This window comes from Melanostigma gelatinosum (assembly GCF_949748355.1).
Source record: "Melanostigma gelatinosum genome assembly, chromosome: 3".
Taxonomy (NCBI): Eukaryota; Metazoa; Chordata; class Actinopteri; order Perciformes; family Zoarcidae; genus Melanostigma; species Melanostigma gelatinosum.
Window position 1 is genome coordinate 4,190,532 of NC_136636.1, and position 18,904 is coordinate 4,209,435.

The 18,904-nt window shown below is 41.4% G+C and overlaps 1 protein-coding gene across 1 annotated transcript; it reads right to left on the bottom strand.

Annotated features, from left to right (window-relative positions):
- Positions 1-1,730: 1,730 nt before the first annotated feature.
- Positions 1,731-14,268, bottom strand: appl1 (adaptor protein, phosphotyrosine interaction, PH domain and leucine zipper containing 1). The gene is made up of 22 exons (XM_079265817.1): positions 14,128-14,268; positions 12,823-12,921; positions 12,659-12,718; positions 12,055-12,126; positions 11,840-11,927; positions 11,631-11,672; positions 10,460-10,518; positions 9,313-9,459; positions 8,848-8,930; positions 8,496-8,657; positions 8,229-8,417; positions 8,076-8,118; positions 7,929-7,985; positions 7,293-7,384; positions 6,994-7,164; positions 6,244-6,290; positions 5,676-5,850; positions 5,352-5,388; positions 5,105-5,245; positions 4,960-5,010; positions 4,783-4,872; positions 1,731-3,868 (listed from the first exon to the last, which is right to left on the bottom strand). The coding sequence occupies exons 1-22, from the start codon at positions 14,179-14,181 to the stop codon at positions 3,716-3,718; spliced, it is 2,112 nt and encodes a 703-aa protein (XP_079121943.1). The 5' UTR covers positions 14,182-14,268; the 3' UTR covers positions 1,731-3,715.
- Between the last annotated feature and the right edge of the window lie 4,636 nt (positions 14,269-18,904).

The window sequence follows — 18,904 nt, forward strand, 5'->3', positions numbered from 1 at the left end:
GGATTATCTTCATGCACTGATTTTGTTCATATTTTCGTTGGTTTGATGATTATGTTTCCGCAGATGTTGATATTCAGTTCATGTTTGCTGTCATTAGTGATTTTACACTTGAAATAAACATATATTTAAATCAACTATATTTTCACCAGTTATTTTTGTAAAACTATTTTTTTGCTGATATTTTACTTGTTGCTTTCTGGGTAATCAGTTCAGATATTTCTGTAACATTTTGGGCTTTTCAATTTTCAGTCTTTATGAAAATCTATATATTTATTTCTTTTTGGGGTTTATTTTGCTCATATATATTCTCAAAGAAAGTTGCTTTGGTGGCCAGTTTGTGTGTTTATTTTAATTTAAATACAAACGGATCTGTACAAAATGAATTACTATAATTTAAATCACATTACCTCTGATTTACAAGATGCATCACAGTCAGAAAGCATTCATATTTTAAGTTGCAGCTTTATGATAAAATCTTCTGAATACATTGTTTTCAACACTCAATACAATAACAAAGTGGAAACAAGATTTTCATTTTTGTAGGATTAAGAAAAAACTCTTTGTTAAGACACTTTAAATTGATCTCAGGTGTTTCTTGTTGATTAGAGACCACCTGTGACCACCATGATTTGGAAAGACACACACACACACACACACACACACACAGAGCTGATAATGCACATCAGAGGAAGCTCAGAGAACAGGATCGTGTGGAGGCACAGATCTGAGGAAGGCTGCAGAAACATGTCTGCTGCTTTGAAAGAGCTCAGTGGCCTCCACGATTCTAAATGAGAGAGAAGCTTTGGAACAACAAGCCAAAACCGAGCAGTGTTCATGGGGGAGAAGGGCCTTCATAAGAGGGAGAAACCTCCAGAAGGACAACCATCGATCACCCATCAGGCCTGCATGTCTGAAGCCCCTCCTCAGTGACAGACACTTGAAAGCTGCTTGGAGTTAGAAGCAGCCAAAGAGTGAGAGAAAACAACACTCTACGGGACCACCATCCTCAACACACAGCCAACACAGCGCATGATCGTCCTCGAGGGAAACCAGCGAGAACCGGGACGTGAGACTCATCCAACATCTCTGGAGAGACGCGAAGAACCCGACGGAGATCTGCAGAGAAGACCGGCAGGAAATCCAAGTGGGTTTATCTGTGGACACACAGCAGCTGCAGTTTAGGGTTAGGGAAGGAAACTAGGAGGGGAGAAGTTGTGATCTAGATTGTCAAGAAAATCCCCAAATCCAGATGTGCAAAGGTTCATACAGAAGACTCAATACTTGCATCAGTGTGATGTTTTAGTTTCTTCTCTTCAGTACATTTGCCAAAGATTAAAATAAAAACCTGTTTTCACTTTGTCATTGAGTATCTAATGGAGATCTATAAGTGGGGAATATTCATTTTAAATTACTTTAGCATCCAGCTGCTGCATTACAAAATGTTAAGTGCTCTGGATACGTTCTGAATTAACTGCACATCTGTCGCTGCTTTTTGAGAAATGGAAACAATGTCAACGAATTTAGAATTAACTCTTACATCATGTTGAGTCAGCTGTGTTGAGTGAACTTATTCAGCTAAGAGTGATGGATAACTGGTTGAAATATCTGTATTTCATATTATTTTAGGTATATATATATATATATATATATCTCATAGTATTTAGGACAAGATGCTAACCACCAACAGGTTCGCTTGATCTAAAAACAGACGGACTCAGGCGGGTGGAGTTAGTGCTTTTTATTTATCACTGAAAAGCCTTTTTTTAATTATCATTTATGACACTGAAACAATTATCACTGAAACATATTTACAGTTCAACATCATCGATCCCGTTTGTTCCTGCGTCAGTAAAGTGCAGCTTCTTCAACACGAGGTCTTCACCCGTCTACAGCAAGAACACATCCTCCCAAAACAAACGGCATCATCAGTGACCGTTGACTTAGGCTTTTCAGAAACATCCTCTTCATCGTCCGCCACAGGAGGCTGTGACCTCTGACCCCTGATACAAGATTAATGAATAATATCTGTGAACAGAAAGCGATCCCAAACAAATGACACGGATAAACCCAGCACAGCAGATACATATTCAGGAGAAACACGCCGACTCAGCTGATTATGTGGTTAAGTGTTAAAAATGTTAATTTTCTTCAACCAGCGAATCAGAAAAGACAAACGTTTGAGCCCCAAACTTCTTTTTCCAGTTTTTAAAATGGAGAACCGTTGACAAATAAGGCCGAAGTGAGATCATTTGATCAGATTTGTGCTTTTGTTGTTTATCTTAACAATATGATACAATACAGGATTATTATTATTGTTAATGAGCAATACTTTCATGCGTCTATTCATTTTGTCGGAGGCAGAACTTGCAGATATGTGGAAAGAAAAATAATCTTATTATGAAAAAAATTTCAACATCAGATTTTTTTTCGATTCTGTGGTTTCACAACCTCCAGGTTTCCTGTGGCGGCCATGTTGGCGCCGTCCTGACACGTGCGCACGCACGCACGCACACACAACGCTGGACAAAACAAATTGCCGACAATTCCCCCAACAAACACAGAAAAGGTGAATTCTGAGACATAAAGTTATTTGCTTTGGAGGATTTGATAAAATGCTGCTGGACATTCCAGTGGTTCATATATTTGTTTTTAAAAGAACCGATAATTTTGTCTTCATTAAACGGTAACAACAAACAATAAGTCTGTTAATCAATTGTAAATCTTTGAGTGTTGGAACTTTAAGATTTTAGTTTGACACGAGCACGCTTTGTGGATCAGAACATTGTCCATGTTTTATTTTGTTTTACTTGGAATATAAATCATTTTTAACCTGCAAATCCACCAGATCCGGACCGGATGATGTGTGTGTAATTGAACCGCTGCCTTCAGTTCTTCTGAATAAACTGTTGATGAACTGTGAAAATCAGCTGTCAGAGACTCAGAGTGTTGATCCCTGATGAACGAAGATTTCACGCTTCATCACTCTGATGTGGTCATGATGATGATTAACTTACTGAAACAGTCAAAAGTACCCACAGATTCTCACTTAAGAAGCTGGAACCACGAATGATCGATCATTTAAAATAGCTGCAGATATATTTCCTGTTCAGATTGATCGACGTCTTGTTTAAAGATTTTAGAAGAACACGAGTGAAAACCAGTGACTGTCTGGAGGGAAAGATTGCAACACTGCAGGATGCTTCTTTTTTTAAATGGTCAGGAAGAACAGGAAGTACTCTTCAAAATAAGACTCTTCGGCCTTCGTCTTTTTGTTCTGTGATCTCGGGGAAACCTTCACCTCCGAACTGTCTCACTCTGACGTTTGTCTCCGTCTGATCCTCGTTCATTAATCTGCACATGTTGCTCTTTAACTCCTCCGTCGTTGCGTTTACTCTTTCTATAAAATAAACATTAAACAAACAGTAACTTGCAGGTTAAATCTATACGTGTGTCCTTTTCTGGAGAGCCGGTATGAAAAGCTTTTTTTTTTTTTTACACAAAGAATAAAAACAAAAGTCTGACGAGACGTTTCCACTCATACTGCCCTCCTCTTCTTCTTCCTCCTCCTCCTCCTCCAGTGAGGGTACGTTTAGTTTATCCTCCAGCTAGAGCGGGAGCGCATGTTTTCCAGTCGCAGGCAGCCCGGGCGGGCGGGTGTTGTTCCCCATCCTCTGACTCCTGAGCTGGTAAAACATGGCTCCCCCGTTTGGATTCGTCAGGCTTCAGACTCGCCCTTCTTCTTCCCCTCCTCCCCGGCATCGCTGTCCTCCGATTGGCTGTTGCTGAGCACCAGGAATTGTCCGTCGGCGGCGGGTTGGTTGGGGGGGCGACTCGAGGCGGCAATCAAGCGGCTCTGCTCCTCCAGATCCTGCAGAAAAATGACAACGTTAAATATGTTGAAGTATCTAATATTCCTTGATTATAATTATTAAATCATTATGTGTTCATCACTTTAATGTTGCAGCTGGTGGAGCTCATTTTAATTACTTTATATACTGCTGGGTAGTTTAATCTATAATTTAATGATTTATATCAGAACATGCACATTATCAAATGTATTTAGATTATAATTAAAACTGATAAACTAAACTGAAGAAATGTTATCTTTGGGTTTCGGACATTTGAAGACACAAATTGTGTAATTTTTAATTTTTAGGTTAATAATTGTTCGTTGGATCTCTTGATTATTTCAGGTAAAGATTATGAGGATTCTACGATAAAACCTAAATATATCTAAAGCACACTGAGCTGGGGTTAAAGGTTAAGAGTAAAAGGAAACTACAGCTGCACCCTTCATCTATTTGACTTGCAGTACTTCCTGTCGCTGCCCTTATAAAGTACGAACTGTCGAAAGCAGAATGCAAACAAGTCATAACGTTGCTCCTTGAGCTTTGACCCTTTTTGCTGCTTTACCCGTCGACTTCTGTCAATATTCTCTCTCTCTCTCGCTCTCTCTCGCTCGATGTGACGGATCTTCTATCGTGCAAAGGATTATGGGTCAGAACAGCCAGAAGCATGCAGCAACACTTTTTGGCACATTACGACCGTAATGTCTTTTCCTGACCACTTGACCACAAACCCATGTTTACTGAGGGAATAAATCAAGTGAGAAGTTGTCATTTTCTCAGACTTCTATACAATCTGAAGTCTGTCAGGAGTCGCCCCCTGCTGGTCAGTAGAGAGAATGCAAGTTTTAGGATTCTTCCTCATCGGCTTCACTCGGCAGACCCGGAAGTTGCCGCCTGGTTTCAGTACATTGAGGAGTTAAATGTCAAAGATCACCTTCTCTATCTGCTTCTGTTTGCTGAGCTCCTCCTGCTGTTTCTCTTTCGCCTTGTCGTGCTCCTTCCTCTTCTCCACGGCCTTACGGTCCTACACAACAACCAGACGACAAAAATAAATTCACCCGAAGACACCGGCTCCAAAACGCTGTGAGTTAAAGTTATCGATCCGTCTCACCATCTCGGAGTGGAAGGCTATCTGCTTGGCCAGGCCGACGCTGTCGCAGATCTGAAACACGTGAAGAAGACACACGGGGAGGTCAGACAGACAGACAGACAGTTTGTGGACAGTGAGACTAACGGAGAGACAGACACAGAACAACCTTCTCTCCGTCGTTGTTGGACTCGAAGATGTAGCCGACGGCTCGGCTGTCAGCCGGCCCGTCCGCCGTCTGCAGGACGAACCCAAACAGCCTCTTGTTGTCCTGATGGGACGAACACTGAACCACGCTGGTGAGAGGGAACTACAGGAGAGAGGAGAGGAGGACACGAGGGAAGGAAAGAGGGGACGCATCAATAGACGGAGACTAAAGCTTCCCGAGCAGAAGACGTGAGCGGAGATCCTCTCACCCTGAGTCGAGTGATTTGTGTCTGAGGATCAATGAGTCTGAAACGAAAAAAACATGGAAATCAAAGACCTTTTGTTGAACAGATACTTTACACAAATGTGTTCATTAATAACTTCTTCATAATGTTGTCGTGAATTCTGTCCTACTTGATCTCAATGATAAACCAGCCTTTTTGCAGAAAAAGATTTCCCAGTATGAAGACGCCATATTTAGGTTTTAATTTGACATTTAAAGTCATTTTTTCATCTACATAGTACGCCGGTGTATTCGGGTCATCTAAGGTTCCTCTTGTGACTTTTGTCTCTCAATGATACGTGAATCATACTTGAGGCAGTCGCAGGTGACCAGCAGGTGCGACTCGGTCATCCTGAAGATGTTGTGGATGGCTCTGGCTGCCAGGATCTGCCTCATGGTCTCAGGGATGACTTCCGCTGACTCGGCGGTCCTCACCTCCATGGAGCCCAGGAAGCGAACGATGAAGAGCTGGTGGAGGATCGAGTCTGGGCGATAAAAATGTATACCGAAGTCTGAAGCGGTCTTATGAAACCAAAACATACCGAAAACGCTTCTTCTGATGGATCATAATTCTCACGTTTGTAATGTTTGTCCAGGTATGTTTTTAGGTGAGACATGGTCTCAGTTCTGCCCCCTGTGGCCGATGAGGGGAATAACACCCACCACTACCGACAACTGTATTTAAAGTGGATGGTTTCATCCCCCGTCCACAAGGGGGCAGCAGTGAGCCAACTAAGGTTCATCGCATGAGAGTAGGCAATCACACTTACTCTGACAGTCATCAATAAAAGTGACAACATTGAAACTGACTGCAAGAGAAATCATGGAAATTGGTTTTCAAATTTCATATAAAATATTTAACAAGAGCCAGACGGTACCGTCACTGTCTTCTGATGTGCCTGACTCTCCAAATGGATTACTCCTTCTGTGGACGGACACACACACACACACACACACACACACACACACACACACACACACACACACACACACACACACACACACACACACACACACACACACACACACACACACACACACACACACACACACAGTATTGAACACCAACCAACAGCTGCTACATTACCAGACAGAACACAAGCTTTCTACCCCAAATACAAACTCTCACTCACACAAATAGTGATACTTTGATCGGGTCAGTACATTTCTTTTTAAATATTTCAATATAAAAATCATACAAGTCTTTCATTTTGAAGGGGGGTCAAATATATATCAAATATACAGATATGTTGTTGTTCAATACACTATTAATTGAGGCAACTATTGTTTTTTTTATTGTGGCTTTTGTTTATTTTTACTTGAGGCTTTTATTGTGAAAGGTAAGAACAGAGGGATTGGATCTGGTCTACGCTGCCTTTGTCATTGAGTAGCAAAGTTTGCCGTCAAAGTATTCATGACAAAAACAGCTCGAAAAAATATATTGACAGTGCAAATTAATCGCATAAAAAAAAAAAAACGCTTTAAGAGATGTAAGACAGAACATTTAAATATCATTTTTAAGTAATTGTGTGAACTGACGCTTATGTCGAAAATAAGGGAGACATGAGGTAGCTTTAGCATCCGTGTCTATCACACACACACACACACACACACACACACACACCTACCTGCCAGACTGTGCTGCCGTCTTGCTCTGTCCTGAGTTCTCCTCGCTGACGGGGGATATGATGTCAAACTGGATGGGCGTGTCCGGGGCAACCAGGGCGTCCAATGAGAGCACAGAGAGGGCGGGCGACGGCTCGGACCCGACAGAGCTGATGCTGCTCGCTCGCCCTTTACTGGGAGAGAGAGTGAGTCAGTCCTCATTACAGCTGATTGGTCACGAGCTTGTTGATCACACTTTGTTTTGACACTGGTGGTCTTCTAACACACACACACACACACACACACACACACACACACACACCTGCTGGGCCTCATGCTCTCGTGTCTCTGCTGGAAGGACGGCGACGGCGTCACGGCCTCGAGAGCTGATTGGTTCACTCTGGCTGCCAGCTCCTGCCAATGGGATGACAGCACTGTCAGCGGCAACCAATAGGAAACGACTTTGAGTACACGAAATTCAAATAGCTTTTCACGTATTTACATTTTCTGGCAAATCAAAATACTGCCAGTACACACTGGTTTTACGAGATGTCGTCTTTGTCCAACTTTCCACCTAAAATAACAACAAGAAAGTTTAACCGACTCGTGTTTCTGGTGCCGATGAGCCACTAATCACAGAGGAAGATGAGAGACTTTCCATCCTCTCGGATCACTTCTCCTGCTCAGTGATCAGCTGGTCCTCTGACTTTAGTTCATTTTCATTTATAGTGACTTGTGGATGTGCGATGTCTGTGGTAGTGCCAGCTCATAAGACGTCCCTTTATACATGCGGACGTGTATTTTGCTCCGAGTGGTCGACTTACGTTCTTTAACCAATCGACAAATCAGAAGTGTGAAACCAGGCTGGACTACATCTAAAGATGGCTGCCAAACGTCCAGTGACCAAGTAAATAAAAACACATCAAATGGAAGTTAATGAGGGAAGTGGGACACAGACCTCTGCGTTCTCACTCAGGTAGATCCTTTTGGAGATGTTGTTGATGGTGGAGATCCACTGGAGGAGGAAAGCAGCAGAGGAGACGGCGTGAAGACTCACAGACAAAAACAGAGCAGGTCACGTGACAGAAGACAGAAATCATTTTACCTCCTCGCAGTCCTTCCTGCTCTCCGACTGCAGCCACACCAACCTGACGAAAAACACACAAAAGTGGCATTTATACTCCTCCATCTTGAAAACTTAAGAACGCAGAAAACATCTCGAAGGACAAATGTTAAAGCAAAGCGGGAGTCCTCTCACTTCTTGCCATCGAAGGAAGTGACCTGGAAGCAGAAGCGCCGGTCGTCGCAGTCGACCGCCATGACGGAACTGTTGTCGAGGTCGGTGACCAGACCGCCCGCCACCTCGCTACGGCCCTGCTGCATCAGATTACCGCCCTGCGTGAAGAAGTACTGACGCTCCCAGGACGAAGACACCAGCCCCGTCTTACTGAGGTTCAGAAGAAGAGCTACATGAATTTCAAAGATCAGATAATATTTTGTGTGCGTGTGTGTGTGCGTGTCCTACTTGCGGATGTACAGGTAGCCCTGTTTCCTGGTCAGGTTGCGACAGACGGGCGAGTGGGCGGGGTCAGGGTCACACGGTACGTACAGTTGGTCACATGATGTCTCCATCTCCTGGATGGTCTCCTGCATATGCCCGACCTCCTTCTCCATCTCCCGACGCACGCTACACACACACACACACACACACACACACACACGTTCACCTTCACTTTTCTGTCATGTTTCCGTCCATTTTGCAATATTCCTCAAACTTAAACTGAGTTCAAGTAAATAAAACAAAGCATTTGAGACCTTCAATGTAGAACACACACAAAAGCAAAAAATAATGAGGAGGTGATGGGGGAGAGTCTTACTTCTGGACACTGGTTCCTATGGTTCCCAGGAAGTCCTCCCACTGCTGGGTGAGATTTTCTGAACCCAGTTTAAAGAAACTGATCTGCAGAGAACAAACACAGATGAAGACACATCAGCAGGTTTGGTGACAGCTCTGTCTGCTCCTCTTCACAGCAGTCTCGTGTTTCTCTCTTTATTTAGCGTCACATACATGTTACATGTTACAAACAGCTCTACGTGAAATTAACTGGGACTAGTTGACTCAAGGACAAACCCAAAAGTTTCTCCTGATGAATTACACCGTCTCTTAAAGAGGAACTTCAGTATCTTTTAACCCGGTGCCAATCTTCTCACGTTTTTGTGTCTAAGTTTGTAATAAACATTTTTTTTAATTGGTCCAGTATTGAGGGAGAACGCTGCACACTAAGCCGCTAAACAGATTACAGAGAAATAAAGTGTGTGTTTGAGTGTGTGTGTGTGTGTACCTGGGCCTGCATGTAGCCCAGCAGCGGCTCCAGCAGCGCCGTCTTCTTCTTGTACTGTAGCGTGTTCAGCGAGCAGAAGTAGTGCATCATGGTCTGGTGCTGTTTCTTGCGGGAGGTGTAAACGTCCTCCACGGCCTCCGCCCGCAACTGCAGCACACAAGACTCTTCTTATTACAGTATAGTGTAATATATATATATATATATATATATAAATAAATAATCGTACACTTTAAGTCGAGATAGTCGTATTGTAAAATGTTCATATTGGCACATAACTTAAGGTAATGGGCTGAAACTGGATGGATGACTGACTGGATGATCCAGAAGTTATTTGGTTATTTCACGAGTCCATATCTTTCTAATAATTTCTGCAGACGTTGCCCAATGTTAGTGTACCCTAAAGAGTCCTTTTGTCCTAATGGCTCAACACTATCTTTGAAAAAGTGGTTGCCAGGCGGACAACCAGCCATCAGCTTTTGTTTTGCCAAAACTGACAATATATGGTTCCCATTTTTAGTTGATTTATAATTGAAGTAATTAAGATACTACACAGTTATGTCAGCTTAACAATCAGCATTTAATATAAAAGCTTGATTACAGGAAGCAAACGAAACTCACCAACAGTCAAAACACTTCATTTGCTTCACCGCTGTCTCTGAAACAGATGCCTGAGTGCTCGTGAGCAAACACACTGGTTCCTGTTATAACTCTAACAGCAATATTTAAATTCTAAATATCACTTATGCAACAAATAGTAGAAATGTATTTATTTCTGGGTGCCACTTTTGCCGTTTGCAGTGCCTGTTATTTTATGTTAAGAAGTGGTTGCAACCAAAGGACAAGAATTGGTTGAAAATGTCTGGCAACCGTTAACCGTGGTTAGCCCTGCTACAGGGAATTTGACTGAATGTTTCACTTAAATTAAGTTCCGCAGTTCTATTTTTTCTTTCTTTTCTTCTCCTCTAAAAAAATCGATAACTTCTTATAAACTCAACAGAACTAAAATAAAAACGAATCAAAGTTTTCAGAGCTTTATCTGTATTTCTAGTTTTAGGAAACTTCCCTGGAACTCTTTAAGAAGACACAGACTCGTGAAAATGAAGAATAATCTAGAAGCTTAATATGTTTTAGTGTCGAGGTTTCTTACCTTGTCGTTGTCTCTCTTCTTGGACAGGCGGCTGTATCTGTTAATGGCTACATCGTGATCTGCAGACACAGGTCACACATTTCAGTCATGAAACATATCTTTGTCTTTTCTTTTCTTTTCCAACAGTAACATGTTAGAATGAAACATGAAGCATTAACTCAGACTAAGACAAAAAACACTGCCCAGCTAAATGTGCAGGCGATCCGGAGCCAGAAGAGTAATAAAGACACACAGATCTTCACATTTTCTTCTTTTAGTTTACGAGTTACTTCACATTGAGCTGCGTCCGGGTGACTTTGACCAAGACTCTGTCAGAGACGCCGGCTGTAAATTCTCGTCTTATCTTCAGTCTAATTAGGACAGACTGCCCTCCACACACACAGATGAATAAATACATATTCTCAGGAAGAATGTTAATTAATTCATCGCCACCTGTCACGTAGATGTCCAATCAGAATCATCGTCGATGGTAAACGAAGTCAATTAAATCAAAGCAATAAATTCCAAAGTGCTTTCTGTGCTGATTGAGAGTTTTCCTGTTTGTGCTGCCTGTCGGACGGAACAACAGATTTTGCAGCTGCAAACTCAGATTTCAGTATCAACGCACTGAGGAATTTATTTTGACTACATTTAACAAGTCAACACTCATCCACATATATCCTCTTTAAGTACATTTTTATAGAAAACTGGAAAACATTTGTATATTTAAGCTGCTCTCGTGTGAGAAATGTTCTGCTTATCATAAACTGTTGACACAAAATAAGCAATTGACCGATCCTTAGTCTCCGACCGTACTTATCCAGAAATATTAACTCTTAATTCTATCGAAACATTTGAAGCAACTGTCCACTGGTTCAAAGGAACAGGCAGGTTTGTTGGTCGAGAAAATCCAGATTTTAAGTTACTTCACTTTACATGCAGTTTCAAGCGCCACTGTAGCTGCGATACTATCAGTGTCTGTAGCTGAGATGGATTTTCAGTGATGCAACAATTGAATTAAAAAACGTAAATGCTAATGAGCAGACGAGTGGGTGGGGCTTAGGATTGGTTAATTGGAAGAGGACTCTTTGAAGCTGTGGAAAACTTGTGATGAACATTTATCCTTCGAAATATTAACACAAAAATGTATACAGAACATTAATTACAGCACAAAGTAGCGGTAAAAACTTACCATCACTGGATATTTGGAAGACTTCTTTCAGAGTGAGGATCTCTGAGAGAGATGAACAGAACTGTAAGTTGCAGTACAAAATCTGTCTGGGTCTGTTTTCCTGGTTTAGACCCCTTTGGACCAATTAAGGGAAATCTCATACTAAAGACAACAGTGTGTCTCCAATTACGTGGGCCGGATTATTGGTGTACCGCATGTGTGTTTCCTACCCTTCAGGTCTCTCTCTTTAAACTGAGTGATGGGAAACATCATGGCATCTGCAAGCTGGGTGGACAAGACGGCATGACAGGAACTCAACTACAAAAGAGAGACAGAGGAAGTTATCATGTCATATCCTGTCAGGTAAACTCTGCCTGTTGTGGCACATCCAAGAAGAATGAAACAGCAGCAGACGGAGCTCTGGTGTGTTTTCATTCTCTCTCACCTCATCAATGACTTCTGCAAACTGCTGCAGGGTGGCGCTCATCACCTCGTCATCGCTCCCTAGAGGAAAACGCTGCAGATGACAACACCAACGTGGAGGAATGGATTAGATTGATTCTTGTGAGAAGAAGAAATGTGTCTCTGCAGCAGCAAACAGACATGAAACGGACAGTAGAGGAATCTGTGAATTCATCGTCACGGAACAAATGTTGGTTAAATGTTGACCCGAGGTTGTCTCTAGAGGAAAGGTCATCATAAGGCTGGTGGCTAGCGTCGTAAAGCTGGTGGCTAGCGTCGTAAAGCTGGTGGCTAGCGTCGTAAAGATGGTGGCTAGTGTCGTAAAGATGGTGGCTAGTGTCGTAAAGCTAATGCATGTGTTATAAAACTGGTTAATGTTACATGTCTATTGTTAGTGTTTGTTGTTATGCGGCCTGTGCTATTGTTATAAAGCCGATGAATCGCGTTTAAAGGTTGGTGGCTGGCATTTAATGGCCAGTGGGTAGTATAAAAAGGCTAATGTCTAGTGTTGTAGCATTGCAAGGCTAGTTGTGTAGAGCTGGTGTCTGGTTTCATGAAGTCGGTGGCTGGTTGACGACTTGGCCTACCTGTTTGTCGTACTCTTTCAGCAATCTGGAGGTCAGGTGTGTCGCAGCACTGAGCTCATTCTGAAAGACAAAACAGGTCAGACGCAGTTACCAATCAGGTTGTATGTTCTGTCTACACCTGCAAAGCCAGTAGCACCACACCTGTGAATCAAGTTTGTGTTTACCTGTGCATCATAGATCCTCTGCATGGCCTGATAGAGCTGTGCACAGTAGTTGGACATCGCTGCAGTGTCCTCCTCAAACACTCCCAGCAGAGAGCGTGTCTACGTGCAAAAACACAACAAGAACACTGATGAAAATGTTAATCATTTGACCGTTCCATAAAACCGCAGCACCCAAAATGATCCCTTGTGTACCTGGCAAAAACCCAAACCCACACCCATCTATGTAAATCCACACCTGTTGCATATCAGCACAGTACAGTACTGTTCCTCAAGGTGTGTTTCAACTGCACCTTTCATAAATAGCATTTGGTTGAATGCACTCCACACTGGTACATAAAGGCAATCCTATTTTATTTCCATTTTCTCACGATTAAGAACGTACAAATATAATAATTTGGTGAATTCTACAAACACCAACGGGCGAAATGGTGAATAAGCAAGGGTCACGTTAGGAAAAACAAGAGTGCAAAGTCCCATTGCTTGTCAAACACTTTTGAGTTCATATTAATACATCACAATGTATTCGTTTTCTTATAGTTTGTATTGTTAATCTGAATCTGCAAAGTGACTAAAGGTATCAAACAAAAGGTAAATATTTGCCTCTGAAATGTAGAAGTAGTATAAAGAACAGAAAATGGAAAGACTATACTCAGGTACAGTACTTGAGTAAATATAGTCTGATACACCTCACCACTGGATATCCAGAATATCCAGGTAACCCAAACAGAGACAGACTAAAAGTGGAACTTGCTTCATGATTCGGACCCCTGATTTTCTCTGGGGAAACTGTTTACAGGTGCACTGAATTATAAAACATCCAAACTCAGGTGTATCACACTCTGGCCACACCCCCAACCGGTGATTGTACAGCAGTTGTTGTTTTTTTGCTGCAGCTTTCATCCCTGTGTGTGAATGACACATCTTAACAATTACATGACAATGGCCCAAAATATTACCAAGCTATCAATGGAAGGAAAGGACGCAGCAGCTAGCCAAGAGGCTAAGGAAGTAGCCGGCTAACCTATCCATTAAACGGGTTCATTTCTGACATTCTGGCTCCCGTATCTTGAGTCGAGACTGATCGATATAGCAGTCACACGGGCTGATGCTGATGCACAGCTGACGTGTCCTGTCTGACAGCTTTGATTAGCTGGGCCGTTAGCGCTTAGCTTGCTGCTTGCACTTGTCATCTCCCCGCTGGTTGTTGGCAAAACAACTGTGAGTCTACAAAGACGGTTAGCTCAGCCATACAAGTGGCTAACGTTAGCATGCTAGCTGAAGCCTCCAGGGAAAGAGGACTGTTACCTGAGGGCTGTCCTCCAGCGTCTCCTCTATCGGCAGCTTCTCTATCCCGGGCATGGCTGCGGTTGGTAAATCGGTGTCAATAGACGGACAAAAAAACGTAACACCAAAATCGGTCCCGACAATTCACAACACCCCAGAAACAGCTCCTCCCGGTTCAGCGGGTCCCGCCCTCTAAATGGATTGTGATTGGATAGAAAACAAATATACGAATTCGATTGGCTCCTTGTTTAAAGGGGAAACTGCGCCATTTTGGCTCTGACCAGGATCGCCCTTTCATATACCCGTGTACAACTTCGAGCCAGAATGGCGGCTGAGTTGCTTTAGTTTGCGTGAGAATCTACGTTATTTATTGAAACATTTGAAATTCTACCCGTCCAAAGTGACTCATTTTTGATATTCATTATTCAAATATTTCATATTTTGTACAGCCATTAACCCCACTGTCCTTGAGTTTCATATAAATATTTAACTAACAAATATATTTGATATTGATTAAATATAATAAATAAGATATTTGGAAAACAATAATCACCTGAATAAATTAAAGAGAAATGTGTAGCCAATTGTGACTAAAATCGTAAAATTATCCATAAAGAGTTATTGGTTTCCTAAACCAGAAAAGCCACCTTTGTTCTTTCATTCATTCATTGAGTCAGTGAACTCACAGGTTACAGGATGAAGAGGTAGTATTACGAAAAAATCACTGTAAGAAATATAGATTCTACACATTAAAATACCTTTAGACTATGTAAATGAATAATGACATATTTATGTGAATATATATATATATATATGATAGACACAGTTGATTATATACAACTGTACATAACAGTGTATATAATGTAATACAGTGGTGGGCCGACAGGGCCAGCTAGGCCTTCTCTAGGAAATGAATACGACACCACAGAGGACAGTAGTGTATGGAAGAACGTAGTATGTGAAGGACATTGTCCTGAGCAGCCAGTTGTGTAAAATAAAATAAGATCAGGTGGAATCAGATTTATTGTCAATTTATTTTCTCAAATGCATGTTTTGGGAGTGTGGTAGGAAACCGGCGCCCCCGGAGGAAACCCACGCAGACACGGTAAGAGCATGCAAACTCCTACCTGTCATCGTCGACTGTGGTGCAGGAGAATGTCCTCTTGGCCCAAGAAAAGAAGCAGTTCTTCTTCTTCATTGTCTTCTTCTTGGGCACCATGTCGTCTGAAAATCAAAAGGAAATTTCTGTAGAATCCACAACAATGTGAAACAACTCGACAATTCAGACACGCATGGCGGCGAGCATTTCCTACCAGATGTGGAAGTGATTTCTTTGTGTTCCTGTTCCATGTTAAGGTCCACTTTTAGAATGGGAGGGGGGTCACATTTAGGGGGTCGCTCCACTGGACTTTGTTCACCCGGTGCAGGTTGGACCAAGATAACGCCTGGATATAATGGGTCTGGGGTCCATTCGTGAAGTCCTCTGGTGGCACTGGAGCTGTGGAAATACGACACCCCAGCTTCCACCCCAGTTAGGTGAGTCAGGGGAAACTAATGCGGGAAACAAAATTGCAAATCCAGCAGCGGTTTTTATTTTCCGATTTAGAATCAATTACAATCTCAGCAGCGACAGAACAATCTATCTAAACACCTACCGTTTCCAAATCGTCCAGGTTGCGGGATTTAGAGATTGTCTGGTACAACCAAGGTCTCTAAAAGAAGGTATTTCAGATAGCTCTTAATCACATTAACTGATTCATATAAATCTTAACCAGAGAAGAGAATGTTAAGGGAGACAGGACTTTTGATCTTGTCGTGCCTTCAGTCTCCAGTGACCTGAAGGCCTTTGTAGAAAATGGTTTGTGGAGTACATCCCAGCTCTCAGAAGATGGTGTGGAGGTACACCCAGGAGTTCCACCATGCACCGCATCTGCAGACAAAACACAGAACATATTGTGAGGAAGCGTTTTTCCGTCTCTTCAATGGATTTCAATGGTTTCATGAACGTCATCGTTTCAGAACAGCCATTCCGAAGTCAATGAGCTTCATCCTGAGTGGCTGAGCTTTTCCTTCCACCACCATGATGTTGTTTGTCTTCAGGTCTGCATGGATCACGCCAATGGTCTTCAGGGCGTCAAAGGCTGTGGCCAACTGCAAGATCAGCAATGAAATTCAAAGGGTGAACTCACAGCTTTTTGACTTACGTGTTGTGTCCGATGCTACGGTATCCATACCTGTTGGATTACACTCCTGATGTCATGTATATTCACGGTTTCCATTTGAATCAGGTCGTCAAGGAGAGTCATATCCAGCAACTCAAAGACGAGAGCGGTTCTTTTGTCCGTCAGCTGGAAGGAGTCAATGAACCTGACCAGGTTCATCCTTTTAAACATGTTCATGAGATTCAACTGGGGAACACAAGTGTGACGATTAGTTGTTGACACAAGTTTTCAACTCTGGAGAAAGATGTTTTTTAAATTGAGATAAAAGTAACAAAAACATGCTGATGAGTAATTACTTCATTGTTGAGGGTCACGGCGTGTTTAGGGATCTTTTCTTCAACAGTAACACCTTTAGGGATCTTCACTGCAACAGTCTCATTGGTGTCCTTTTTGACACATTTGAAAACTTTTCCACAGCATCCCTGTCCAAGAAGTTGCAGCATCGTATGGTTACTGGGGAGGAGGCGGTGTATATCCTTCTGTTTCTGACAGGCACATGTGGATTGAACCACATTACACACACGATGAGAAGGCAGGAGAAGGGATAGTTCATCCAACTACACTTTGAGTGTTTCACATCTTTAACAGTTTTCTAGAAGTATACATCGTCTATCTAGCTTTCAATGAGATAAATATTTTAAAAAGGAGCAGCAGCACATGCTTTCTGTTCAGAAACGCATCTTCGTATTATATATTGTATCTTCAAGTTCTCACACACTTTTTCTACATGAGGGAGAAACAAACAGCGACTTACCTCCATCACAAAGTATTTGTCGAGTCGATCAGTCGAGTTGGTTCGATTCGTCGAGAGGTTGCTCAATATGTCTTCTCTGTCCACTTGTTTGCAGTGAAACGACAAACTGACCAGCAGTATTAACACTCTGTCTTCAGCACACTCCACTGTCCGTCTAAACTGACGTTGTAAACTGTACACCTTGCCGCAACGAGCCGTGGCTCAAGACCTTTCCAAAATGTGAAGAAAGAGAAACACGATGAGTGACCCTGTGGTGGTTCCCAGTCTGTGACTGGTTACCACATTCTGCTGAGGACCCACAGAGTCACAGCCAGTCTCTGTCCTGATCGCACACAGCAATCGAATGCTGCACTGAGTAGTTTTTCTGGTGTTTTAGGAGAAGATTATACTAATGTAAAATGAAAATGTCCAGATTGAACCAAACGAGTAACGAAATGGTCAGCTTGTCTCTTTATGTTTGAAATGTGTTGTGAGTCACAGCAAAAAGAACAAACTGATAAAGTGTCACAATTTGTGACACTTTATCAGTTTGTTCTTTTTTTAGTTTGTCCAAGTGTTGTTACTTACTTTTGCCACCAGGGGGTGTGTAATAACACAGCAAAAGAAAATCACAATTCAGTGTGTCTTTGAGTTATTTGTTTTAGACCATATATATTTATAGACACCATGACAACAACACATGTAATTATTTTACACGTTTGTTCACTTCTGATATGTTTGTCCGGTTTTATTATCGGCTAAGGAAGTGTAAATTATTAAAAAGTACAATATTTCACGATGAAATGCAGTGAAGAACAAGTATAAAGTTCAGGTATTCAAGTTCAAATTACTTGTTAAAAGTACAGTAATCAGTAGTTGTTAGCCTACTTTCCACCACAGCTGGATGAATCCAGCTGTTTAAACTCCACAGGTGGTAAAAATCTCAAAACACTCATTTAGAAAGTCAATATTTTAACTTTCTATCTCATAACTTCGAAAATATTTATTTTTTATTTGATATCTTTTTATCTGTATTTATTTTTTCCCTATTGCATATGAGCGTCCATACAGGTCTATCGGTGGAAATACTGCTAACATCTTTTATTTAAGAAAAGTAGCAATACCACAGTGTAAAAATACTATATTAGCATCGAAATATATTTAAAGTACAAAAAGTAAAAGTACTCATTCTGCAGATTGGCCCATTTCAGAACAATAACAAATGTATATCATACTATTGTGTTATATATATTATATTACTTTATATACTGATGCGAAGCTTAACTTACAATAATATATCATAATTTATTCGTTAACTATATTTTGTATTATTAGTATCAACCAGCAAAGTAATTCATGTCTAATACAATTACAATATTTACCTCTAATTGCAATAAGTGAAAAGTGGCCAACATTGAAAAAGTCAAGTAAAGTACAAGTAACTTAAAATTGAACTTAAGTACAGTAGGCCTAAATGTACTTAGTTAGATAGATAGATAGATAAATAGATAGATAGATAGATAGATAGATAGATAGATAGATAGATAGATAGATAGATAGATAGATAGATAGATAGATAGATGGATGGATGGATGGATAGATAGATAGATAGATAGATAGATAGATAGATAGATAGATAGATAGATAGATAGATAGATAGATAGATAGATAGATAGATAGATAGATAGATAGATAGATAGATGGATGGATGGATGGATGGATGGATAGATAGATAGATAGATAGATAGATAGATAGATAGATAGATGGATGGATGGATGGATGGATAGATAGATAGATAGATAGATAGATAGATAGATAGATAGATAGATAGATAGATAGATA

Coding starts and splice junctions, on each gene's coding strand:
- appl1 (XM_079265817.1), bottom strand. CDS start 14,181: ATGCCCGGGATAGAGAAGCTGCCGATAGAGGAGACGCTGGAGGACAGC. Junction 8,658..8,847: donor ATAGGAACCAGTGTCCAGAA/GTAAGACTCTCC, acceptor GTGTGTGTGTAG/CGTGCGTCGGGAGATGGAGA. Junction 5,011..5,104: donor CCAACAACGACGGAGAGAAG/GTTGTTCTGTGT, acceptor CACGTGTTTCAG/ATCTGCGACAGCGTCGGCCT.